The sequence below is a fragment of the Tamandua tetradactyla genome, chromosome 1 (assembly GCF_023851605.1).
Source record: "Tamandua tetradactyla isolate mTamTet1 chromosome 1, mTamTet1.pri, whole genome shotgun sequence".
NCBI classification, from domain to species: domain Eukaryota; kingdom Metazoa; phylum Chordata; class Mammalia; order Pilosa; family Myrmecophagidae; genus Tamandua; species Tamandua tetradactyla.
The window spans coordinates 109,170,940-109,183,391 of record NC_135327.1 but is presented as its reverse complement, the minus strand read 5'-3'; the positions used below and the strand labels follow the sequence as shown (position 1 = coordinate 109,183,391).

General features: G+C 34.7%; 1 protein-coding gene across 1 annotated transcript in view; it reads right to left on the bottom strand.

Moving 5' to 3' along the window:
- Nucleotides 1-4,479: 4,479 nt before the first annotated feature.
- AGMO (alkylglycerol monooxygenase) overlaps nucleotides 4,480-12,452 on the bottom strand; it is a 338,562-nt gene continuing 330,589 nt past the window's right edge. Inside the window, exon 13 of the mRNA XM_077163065.1 lies at nucleotides 4,480-5,201. Within this exon, the coding sequence (XP_077019180.1) occupies nucleotides 5,127-5,201 (75 nt within the window). The 3' untranslated portion in view covers nucleotides 4,480-5,126. The remainder of the gene's footprint in view (nucleotides 5,202-12,452) is intronic.

The following is a 12,452-nucleotide window of genomic DNA, read 5'->3' as shown; positions in this document are numbered from 1 at the left end:
TATGTATATATTAGAGTAAGTAGGCAGAACACTTATTAAGAACAAATGTGGGAGGACATGCAGGCACTTTTGCAAAGACAGAGGTGAAAAGGCAGAGGCTATACGTGAGGTGAGGCCATTTGTTTTTACAGATTAGCTTTGCCTATTCCCCCTCCCCTTCTTTGCTCAGGCTCTTTCTCTTTGCCTCCTTTCTCTACAGGGTGGTGTCTGGTGGTACATGGTACGTTTGGGGGCTCGCTGGGCTCCACCCTTCTCCGTAGATGCGTTGGTGGGGGTCATTGGGCTTCAGATGGGTGGGCTTCCCCAGCTGTTCCCTGTAAGTGGGCAGCCCCCGGCCAGTTGTCTGTCCAGGACAGGCCCTCCTGACCTTGATTAGCTGTCCTTGCTCAACGGCTCCTTCATTGTTTGTGTTGTTTTTCTTTCCCCTCTCTTTCTGTTCTAACCTGCCTCAAATTCCCCCAAAGACAGTTCCTGCCCCTTAATCTTAAATGTTGCAGAGGGACAAGAGTGTTTTCTGTAACTGTCTCTGGCTTGTTGGTGGGCATAAGCCCTGTCTAATGTGGCATAGAACTTTCTGGCTAGCTTATCTAAGTTGAGTGAGGAGGAGTCCAGAGGAGCAGTTAGAATCCCTGAAAATCTTCTCATTAGCATTGGCGTGGTATGAAAGGCTTCTAGTTTGAAGAAATAAACTTGGTGAGGAATTTAATAATGCAAGGGCCAGTCAATATCAAGTGGAGGATAGAAGTGGGCACACCTAGGAGAGGCCTTAGCCAAGAGAGGCTGGGGAAGAGGGAAGAAAATTATCATTCTTCTGGTCCAAGAGTGAATTTTTAGCTGGGTGCCTTGTTCCTGCTTAACTGGGGAGTAAGAGGATGCATGTGGTAAGTCAAGGGGTGTAGAAAGGAGGCTTAGAAAGGGCTCCAGGCTGTAGCTTTGCTGCCTCGTGGGCCTGGTTATTTCCTTCAGTGATGTTAGAGTTACTTTGCTGATGGTCAGGGCAATGAATTACTGCTATTTTTCTGTTGGTAAGAGCATGATACTTAAGAGATTGAGAATTTTTTGGCAGTGTTTGATTGGGGGATTGTTTTTTGTGAAAAAGGCTCACTTTTCCCATACTCTGCATGAGCATGCAGGATTAGGAAAGCGTATTTGGTGTCGATGTAGAGATTTAGCCTTTTCCCTTTTCCTAGTTTTAGAGTTCAGGTGAGGACAATTAGTTTTGGTTTTTGAGCTAAAGCCCTATGACCCAGTATATTTTAAAAGACTTTTAATAATGATATTTTATTTAAAATGTAAAAAAAAAATAGGGAAAAACACAAACAGGACTTATTTTTACTATAATCTCTATTTTTTTTTTTTTGCCAAGTCCTGCCTGTACCAACTCCCTCTGCTCCCCATCTCATTGATGCTTACCTAGTTTTAAAAAATTTAAGCTCAATTTACCTCAAAAACATGACACGGTTCTTTTCCTGGGATCACATACCTAAACAGCAATGCTTATTTAATCAGCATCACTTCCTTTCTCTTAGTTAAAATGTTTTGTGTAGAAAATAACATTCCCTTATGTTATGCAACTTCCTTGCATATTTCTGAAACTCAAGAGAAGGGGCTAAAGAGGTTTTCTTTCACTCTGGATTGCTTATGGCCTCCATACTATATCATCAACAAAGCTTTAAGAATACAGCTCAGATTCACTAAATCATAATTCCAAGGTTCATACCAGGCATGTACATTCTTAAAAAGATTCACAGGTAATCCTAATGCATGAAAACAAGACCAATTTTTACAGTTTTCTGTAATGTGCATCTACACAAGTTAGAACATTGGATGTATGGCTGCTAATGAAAGGGAGGATGTGCCAAAAAGACAAACTTATTCTAGTGGAGCATACCGGAGTGCCCAGAATCGTTGGAAAATAATTACTTCAATGGTGTTACAGGCTGTGGATTCTGAAAAGGATGGCACAGCCCTCAAGAGGAATCATCACTTCTTGCTTGCTCGTTCTTTGCATTTTCTAGGTTTGCCTGTGTATTTGTGTGTAAGTTTTCATGTTGTAGAGAAGAAAGAGCAGCAACTGGAGTAAATGGGGTTGTTGAGAATCAGGACATCAAAAAATGCTTTAAGATTCTGAAAGCCAAACTAGCCTTTAAATTTTCTATCTTATCTTCATATTCTGAGAGTTATAAATATGGGGAAATAGAGAGGTTGAAAAAACCTTGCTCTCGCTAACAAAATCACATCTCTATACGCTAATGCCTCATAATATATATTAAGCCTTAAATACTCAATATTTCTCCTGCAGATAAAAGATTCCATGCTGAATGGCTGACTTATACATCAGCGGTAAAGTGAAATTTACGAACCTCTAATAAACAATCAAGCATAAATAGAAAATGGGAGCATATAACTTGATGACTAGTTGAACTTCCAATACACAATTACTAATTCACTTATTGCTGACTATCATGGCCTTGAAATGATTAGATAAAGTTTAACCCAAATAGGAGGAATGACATGACAGGAAAATAAATGGCATAAAACGTAGAACTAAACTTCTGGATAATCCTTGAGGAAATTGATAGAGCAAGCACAGGAATGGACTTCTTTCAACCATGGCATTCTTTAAATAAACCTAGGGCATCAGCACTCTTAGAAAAATGAGTTCTGAACTCACACACTTAGTCAACTAATCCTACAACTAAAACACTTAACCCGTTAACTTTACTTTTACCTTGGAGCATGAATTGAATGGGAAGCAACTGAATTTAAACTCTTGTGTCTACACTTCTAAACTCCTTTGCCTTGGATAGCTGACATCATGGAATAGAGAAACAGCGTGGACTCTGATGTCATCCTTAAGAGGGTTTAAATTTTCTTTTGGACCCTTCTACACTTCATGGGCCTACACGAGTTAGTTAATGTCTCTTTGCCTCATTGTTCTCATCTGTAAAGTGGTGTTAACAGAAATCTAATTCACAGGATTTCAAGGCTGAATGAAATTGATTTCAGGGCTAAGTGAAAATGTGTTAGTAGAGTAATATTAAATAAGCAACTGAGCTTTTCCTCTTTCTAGTCATCCTTCTAGTACCTGAGCAAAACTGAATGTCTTCATAATAATTTGCAGAATCATTTTGCATCTCTCCACCAGAAGGGCTGGGCAGTTGATGAGTCCTATTTTTAGTGCTTTGCCTCTTGAGAGAAAAGCCAGAGAGAAAGGCCTTCGAGTCAAGACTAAGTATAAGTCACAAGCATCACTGAAGATCAATTTGCAACGGTAATTATAACTTATGGTCTGTCATCATATAGCAATGCTCTGAGAGAGGAAACTGGAAAATTAGCAAGGTGGAAGGTGACGAATAAGGTGTCCTGGTTAAAACTCAGAGGCCCTGGGATACTATCTCTCTAAGAAGCACTTCCACTGTCAAGGGCCTGGAAATTTAGAGGGAGAAAGTATCTATTTCTAAAGGAAAACTTTTCAAAATCATAGTGAGGCAAGCTGATAGATAAAAGAGAGAATGAATATATTTGACATTACTCAAAAAAAATTGAGCTTCATCATGAACGTATTTTTTTTATCATTTTGAATACTTTGTATCCACTATTATACTTGTTTTAGGCCACTCCTCTACATTCCCATATATTTAAGTATATATACATATTTATGAATATTTTATGGAGAAATGGTGAAACTATTCTGATACAGAAAAAGCTGGATAAAGAGCTGTAAAAAGTCTCTTTTCTTTGCCATTACTGGATAATGTGATCGATTCTAGACTGAAAATGCTTTAAGGTGTAGGATTGAAGGCATTAAGAATATTTAAGCTATAAACTTAGCAATTTCAAGCCAGCAGAGGGCTCCATGATTTAACATGATTCTTCACATGCAAAATCCAACAAGAACCACTGGTAAAAGAGAAAAATAGGGGTTAGATTTGTGATGGGCTTAAATACTTGTTCTGACTCTGTGTTAAATTAATATATAAAAAGACGAATGAAACAAAGCCAAGCCCCAACTTCTGACGTTTGAGATATAATTTGTTAATTTTTCCATCATGCAAAATTTAGTCTTCCTCTGCTGTTCACACTTGAAAAATAAATGTTTCAAGCCTGTGTCATTAGCCCACATAGACACCTGCAGTCTGATCCTTTTAATAGTTCCATGTTTTTCCCTGCTACACACTGAAATAACATGTTCAAAAATGAAATCAGTCACTGCTCAGGTCTCTTTAAACCAGTGACAAATATAGGCAAAGTTCAATGAAAAACAGTGTTAATTGTCTTAGTGTTTATAACTTTGATTACCCAAATCATCATTTTAAATCTAAGAATTGTTGGAAGAAAGGGAAAGAAAAGCTTTTTCAATTATTTTCTGTCCTCCTTTGAACCTTTTTCTGCTTACCCCTGTTAGTTCCCTCCTGTGAGACACTTGGCAGATTTGTATAATTTCAATGAATAATAGGCAAACACCATTTAGGCACTTTTATTTAGAGAGTTTTACTAATATTATTGCAACAATTAAAAATAATGCATAATTCAAGTATGGTCCTCGATCTGGCAACACAAACTGACCAAACATATCAGTCATATGCATCACAAAATAATCTGCTGAATAAACTAATTCAGAAAAATTCTATTTTCATTTCAGTCATGTCTTCTGTATTGTTGCTCCTTAGATTGTGTGGTTTGTGAAGATAAATTCACCCTTAGGCAGACATATAATGCAATACATTTGCATAACTACAAATATGTTTCTAAGCACAATTATAGGAAATATCAAAGGAAAAGCTGTGAATGCAAAGGTGAGCTTCATTCTATCTACTGTTTTTAAGTTTTCCCTATTCCTCTGTTTCCTAAACTCTTTGGCATGGATGCTACTAATGAATTTATCATTACATTTTGAAATGATCCATTTTCAACTGTAACAACAGAGGAAGGTAAATGCAACTGACTTTATAGGACATAATAAATTTGAAAAGCAAACAATAGTAAAGAAATACATTTAGCTTTCATTAAAGAACAGATCCATATAAACATTACATATATAATGTGATCATTTTTTCATAGACATTAACATTTTGTAGTTGTGAACAACTGGTTAAAATAAGAGAATTATGTACATACTTAAGTTATTTCCCAGGGCTGTAGGCAAATTGTTGAATACTTCTTGCTCCCCAGAAAGCAATGCAGATGGAAAAAAAAATCTGAAGAAATAAAACACAGATAGGAAAAAAAAAAGTGAATCAATATTTAATGCCTTTGTTCAACCGCGTTAATATCTTTCTAGTAGATTATGCACATAAAAACTTTAGACAGTTAAATCATTCAAATTGATTCTAGCAGTTGTTAACTGATAGAATTTAGCCAACCCAACTTAAATATGTCTGTGAAGACAGGAGTGGGTATAAAAAGTTTTGTTTCTGTGACTTTTTTTATATTCACCAATCTGGGTCATTTCTAGGGATGGGGCTAAATAAGTTAGGTACTGAATGAAATGAAACTTTCTTCTGGCAGTTAGGCATACTGTATGTTTTATGTAGTGTATTAAATGATCTCATTGTTTATACAGTTTAAGAAGTCTTTGGAAAAGGAGAAATAAAAACATTGTTAAAGAATCATTCCTCTCTAAAGCAAAGCAATGCTGCCTACTGTGAACTTTACTCAACATGAGTTAAATTCTAAACACTACTGCTGATATTCCTTCTCAGTCTTTTGATATTATCAGGTATAAACATTTAACTGCAGAATGCTCTTTAAACTTTTAGTAACAAGCTCAATCATAATAAGCAGCCTTAAAGAGTTCTTTGAGCATACTCTCTTGTGCTTGGATAACATCACACATCCACAAACAAATCACCAAAAATTAGCCAAACAAAACTCTTGGTTTCTAATAACCCTAGCAAGATGGATTACATAGCCATCTTCAGTAACAAATCATGCTTGCAGAATTTTTCACTACGCTTTATCTAAACACCAAATGCTGTGATGCACATGTCTTCTCCTTTTGAGGTGAAATCCAGGCACCGATCACATAGTCTTCTAACCATCAGGTATTTCCTAAGTCAATTTTCATTGCTGTTACCCATGGATTAATAATTAAGCTGCAGGAGTGCCTTCATAATCTCCATTTCAAGAGAGTTAGAATTAGAATGATGATGAAAGAAAGTGATGCCCAACAAACACAGTAATTGGGATAGCTTTGTGAGAATGTCTCTTATTTTTCACTATTGTGAAAACTTGCTCTTTAACCACAACCAGTTGTTTCTCCCCAGGAAGAATATAATTATTTCTGAAAAAATCCATAAAACTATGCCAAACAAGCACATTTAAGTAATAAGATTGAGGCATGGCAGCCTTCTGGGGTAACAGACTGAGGGGAAGTCAAGGTCATTACTGAAAATTCACAGCCATATTCACAGAAAATATCCAGAACTCTGGAGAATTTACTATTAAAGACTGAATTTGGAAAAAAATAGATAAAAGCTCTCATTTATATTTAGATTTTATGGGTAGGTTGTTGAGTTTCACAGGAATCTTCTGTACCTTTCTAGAGAAACATTATCCTTCATATTATAGAGTCTGATAGTTTTCTTCAAATCCACGCATTCTTTTCTGCCTATAACACACACAATATGAAAAAAATACTAAAACAAAGCCAGCATTTATATTGAAGCAGAAGTCAAGAATAATATTAGCATTTTGGATTTGCTTCAAAATTCAAATACAATCTATTTAAAGACTGATTTTGATTTTGTTTCTTTTGAATGTATTTCAGAGAAATGACCTCATGGGTTCTCTCCTGATGTTGCCAGGTAAAATAACACCAAGATCAAGGAACGTTTGTGAAAGCACTTAGACTTGTGCACTGAGTTGCGTTTGTCTGTGGAGATGGGTTAATGTTGACAGAGGGAAGGCTGACAAGGGGGCTTGTCACAGTGACAGAAATGACAAAGCTACCAAATTAGGGAGTACAGCTGAATTTGGAGCCATAACATTCACTGTGCCCATACTCGATAGCATGCGTTGTACAAGACAATGGAATCTGAAATCCATTTCCCAGTAGAAGTTTCTATTGGTTTTGAATTTGGTTTCTATGGTCACCAGGAAACTCTGCATGGGAGAAGGCCAGAAAGAGGACTTCAGTGAAAAGCTAATACTGTATGTAAAATTTTGCAGTATGTCATGATTCTTCTCTCCCTGAATCCCTGCCCTCCAGATTATCCATATGTTTATCTGGGTTCCCAGAAATATGAAGAAATTCTTTCTTTAAAAGACAGTGAAATTGACTGTGATTCTAGTTCTTACCTTTGCTGTGAACCCACCACTTCATAGATAAATCTTTCCACCATTGAAACTGTAATTTAAGTCCCATTTCCTTTAGAAAACCATCCCTAACAAAATCCTTCCCTTTGACAATTATCTAAAATGCCTATAGTTGCTTATGAAAAAATGCAGTGTTATATAGGTTGCAATTTTACTCTGTTTCCCTGTGTTTTTTTGCAAGTCCCTACAGCTGATCTTTCCAAATTGATGGAAGGCTGATGAAGCACAGGGGTCAAATTCAGGTTCAGTTTACATTTGCTGTGATCCTCGGTTGGACTGGCATTATCTTAGGTGCCTTTTCTAGACTTGGGTGTTGAGTTCTCAGGATAAACTTTTGAGAAATGGTATCCAGTTTGCTGATGGGGTAATGGGAACTCAAAATTTGTATGGTTTACCAATCATTCACAAAACTGGTAAATATCAGAGTCGGAATGGTGTTTGCGTTTACATCCTGGGAAGTCAGTTCAATGAGTATGAATATCAACAATGAACCCATTTGCTTTTTAATAGTAATAACCTGGATTTGCCTGGTAATAATTTTGAGTCACTAACTGCTCGGTTTCTGGAGCTTTTCATGATCAGTGGTTTAAACAAAAATTGGAGTATTTATACGTAATGAAATCCAGATTGGCACAGGATGATAGAGATTAAATACAATGACTATGCCCTTCTCAAAATATGTCTGGCCCTGAAATATTCACTCCATTCTATTAGAAAATATTTAATTAGGAAAAAAAACAGATTTGCTTTTATGTTTTTGAATATAACATATGTGCACCTGTATATATATATTATAATAGATGAAATACATTTCATAGGTAATTTTATATTAGAACATTTTTTAATGTGGATTCACTATAACCACTTGATTACTGTAGTCTATTAAAAAGTTTCCCCGTTCAAGTTTTTTCTTGGCTTTTGTTTTAAGGTCTTTCTTCATTTCACTTCTCCATAGTTTACTAGGTTCAATGTGTTCTATAAATAATAATTCATTAACACATTTCTCAAAGAACCATTTATTAAATGGAGACAGAATCACTATTTAGGCCAGTGGAAAAATAAATGACAACAGTAGAGTCTTTTCTGATCTATAGATATGATGTTTCCAGATACATACAAACTCAATGCACACTTATTTTATCCTAGATCGGGGCAAGTCCCATGATTTTAACAGCTGGATTCAAAATATGAAACAGAGGAAGTTCATTCTCAGTGTCAAGCCCTGCTTGGGCTAACACATCATTAGTGGCCCTTGTCTCCAGGCTATTTCCTTGACTTTCCAGGGACCTCTACTGTGATGCCTGAACTTTGCCCTGTACAGATGCTCTCCAAGTTTCTTCCACCCCTTTCCAAAAAGTTCATCAATTGGCAGGTGGCTAATCTGAGTCATTAATCCATAGTCATATGCCAAGGGGAACTGACTTTGTGTCGCCCCTCCAAGATATGTCTGTGTTTTAAGAGGCCTAATTCAAAATGGCTTTAATTATGAGAAAAACAGGCATCTAATCTTAAAGAAGAGAGAATAGGATCAGAAAAGACATTTGCATGTGTGGCATATCCTCAGATACTCAATTTAGCAAAAATGTGTGTCTTTGGCTTATATATAGTTACGTATCTGTCTCCATTTATTTTATACCCCATATATTCATTAATTAATGAGCTGGTGAGCAAAATAAAATGAATATCACCTTGAGCAATGTACAGTTTCAATTAGAACTAGCTAGCACCATCAGATAGACTTTACAGAAATGATAAAATAAAACTTCTTAAGTCATTTAAATTTTAGATAAATTGTATATAAAGCTTGAAAACTTTAAAGTACTAGAGTCACTCACAAGAGAAATAAAATATCTGAAATAGCTCAAGTTTGAGTCTCAAGCATATATTTATTGTCATAAATATTTAGCAGAAAATGTTCACAGATATAATGTCTCATTTAACTTTATGCTTAAATACTGGCTCTAAATGGAAGGTATAGTTTACCTACTAGTTATTCGTCTGCCGTAGATAAGGTCTGTAAAATATGTTAACTGGCTATTTAACAATAACTACAACAGACACATCAGCACTACTTAAAGGGATACATTAAATATGCAGTATGTTCAACCAAAGTATTTGGAGAAAAGTAAAACTGATCCTTTGTTTTTTTTAAATATTCTTTTTAACACAGTTTTGGTTTTTGTAGAGGTAACCATTGTCTGCTGTACAGATAAAAAATCTAAAAAGAGCTCAACCTTGATTTGATACAAAATAACTCAATCTCCTATTAACACAGGGGAATGAATAAGCACAAACAGAACTAGAATAGAAATTGGAGCCAAATGTACTGAAGGGCCTTCTGAAATGAAAACATGAGAAAAATATTAGGTAATCATAGATTCTGTTTTCCTAGAATTTTTGCGCAGTTTAACAATGCCTAACAAACAAAATTGACAATTGTCAATTTTACTTTCAGTATATTTTCTCTGTGAGCAACATATTAAGAATCATAGTAGACAAAAATAAATAAAAAGCAAAGTCCTAAGAGAAATCATTTCCAGACATTATACCTATTGCTTGAAAGTCGTGTGTCCTTGACGTGTTTATTTCTGTACCTCATTCAAGAGAGGATACAATATCAGCTATACTTAATATGAAGTCTTACAATGATTTACCATCATTTATATTTTAACTCACATCATAACTATAATTTTACATTAATTTATATATATAAAGCTCTTACCTCAGGAAAAAATACATGAAGTAAGTTTCTGTGAATGTCCAAGTGATAAGGACATCTTTTTTTGAAAATAATATATGTTTCTTCATACAAGAAATTATCTTCTGGTATTAATATTTTATAACAACAGAATATGCTAAATATACCATGACTGATATTTTAAAAAAATAAAGTCAAATAAAACATTAGAACAAAGTTTCAAAATCCTTTATGCAACTGTGAAAACTGAAAATACAGATATTTCACTATTTAATTACTCAATAGAGTAAAGGGTCCTAAAATAATAGAGACAAAAAGTACTTAATCTCGACAAGAAATACAGACTCTTCAATTGAAAGCATTTCTCAGCCCCCTCAAAAGATAATCACCTCTTATTATGCACAATGGTTTATTCATTTCTAAACTCTAAACTGCCTGAGAAAGTGTGTTCTTTTCAAACACACTTCTAAAGAATATTCTATTTTTGTCCAGACTACATTTGATCTATCACACTAACATTTGCCAGTCATAAATATTAGTAAGATTAGAGATCACTCAGAAGTCTCCAAACCTACCTATGATTCAGAAAATACATTTGAAGACAGTTGACATGAATTAGCTACTGTGCATGCAAAACCATCTGGTGGAAATTGTATAAACCACAATTAGCATAAAGTGAAAATAGATGCAACATTTCTCAAAAACATCTGTGGATTTTTCATCTTTGAATTCAGTTATGAATTAAGTGTCTTTAAAGATACTTTTCTTAAAATCCCAATATTGCAAGCCTTTATTGTGATTGTATGGCTATTCAGTAATATGAATTTAAAATTGCTTCTATTGGTTACTAGATTCTTGGCTTTCCTTTTGTATGATGACACTTCTTCCATTTAGAATGGCTTCCTAGAAAATTTCTAAATATAAATATTATGATGCATATATTTGTAACATCCAGGCTTCCTGCTCAACTTTTTTTCCCCAGGTATGAGATTTTTTAGTTAGATGTTTGGCAGAACAGCACATACAAAGATATGCCCAACTTAACCACAACTCACGAATAGAGGAAAATGAGAGATAGCCAAAGTTGATTTGACATGATTAATGTATACAGGGAAGCTGAAATACGTGCTTCAAAACTGAAGCCAGATTTTCTTTTTTTCTCATCATCCAGTTCTTAATTCTATAGGTGACTTTTTAGAACTTTTTCTTCAACTACAGAAGAGAAAACCATGGAGAAATGGAAGAGAGAGTTATAATAAGGTCAAATTAATAATGGACCAAATGTCACATGTTGGAAAAGATGTTAGGGAGAAGGTTGACCATTCTCTTGGGGAAAATATCTTAGGAAAAATGTACTTTGTAGAAATAATTTTTTTCACCCATAATCTTCTTCTTGTATTTACCATGGATCTCACATTATTTACTTTTCATGGATGTGAGAAGGAAATTTTAAAAATCAGGGCAATGGAAAAATTTTAAAGATGGTCTGCTTTAGTTTTTATAAAGTTGGGAATGAAAAGAGAGTAGGAAAAATAGAAAGGCACTTGACAAACTTAGTTTGACTCTGTGCTGAGATGATTTTATGCATTAGAGTTAGTGATGGGTAAACCACAGGAACCAAAACATTATATATATATAACACATATATGTGTATATATGTATCATAACGTTGCTCCTTGTCCTCTTACCCTAAAGAATTATTGTCGAAGTTAAAAAATACATTTAATAATTCTTTTTCACTTTCATATTTCTGCAAATAAGTTCTGGCTACAACTGGAAATAGAATGACACTTAATTTTCCTGAGTATGCATCATATCGATACAAAATTCTTTGCCTCTTATACAGTAGGTTTTGAAATCAAAGATTTTTATAAAAAATGTTTCTACATTAATCATAGTTCCTATGTATCCTTACAGAACTCTCTGTAATGATGAGAAACAGGATATTTAATCTAAAATGGAAAGTACTGCACCTTTCTAAGTCTGTTTCATTTCTGTCTACTTAAATTTAAGGCGTTTATATTCTAAAATCAGAGATTTGATTCACTGAAAATTATTAGGAAATCATTCCATCCTAATCTACCAAAATGCCATTTTCCCAAGAGGTGAATGGCAGTCTCTGACAAATATCCTATCACCACAGCAGTTGAAGGGGAGCAAATCGCAAATAGCAAAAGCCTGCATCTGGCATCTTTCTGACATAAATCAACAGTCTACTTCATCTCATATGGGTATCCATTTTCAGTTCTTGATGTACAAAATCTTAAACTTGGAAGAGCATGTTGTTACAAATGTGGAGTACCATTCAACACAGTTAATCCAGGATTTCTGGCATGCCATTAAAAAATTCTTTGTACTTGCCTACCATCTAGGAACATAAAAAGTCCTTTAAAAATGAGTTCATTTTTGGAAGAAAAAAACAAAACACCATGCT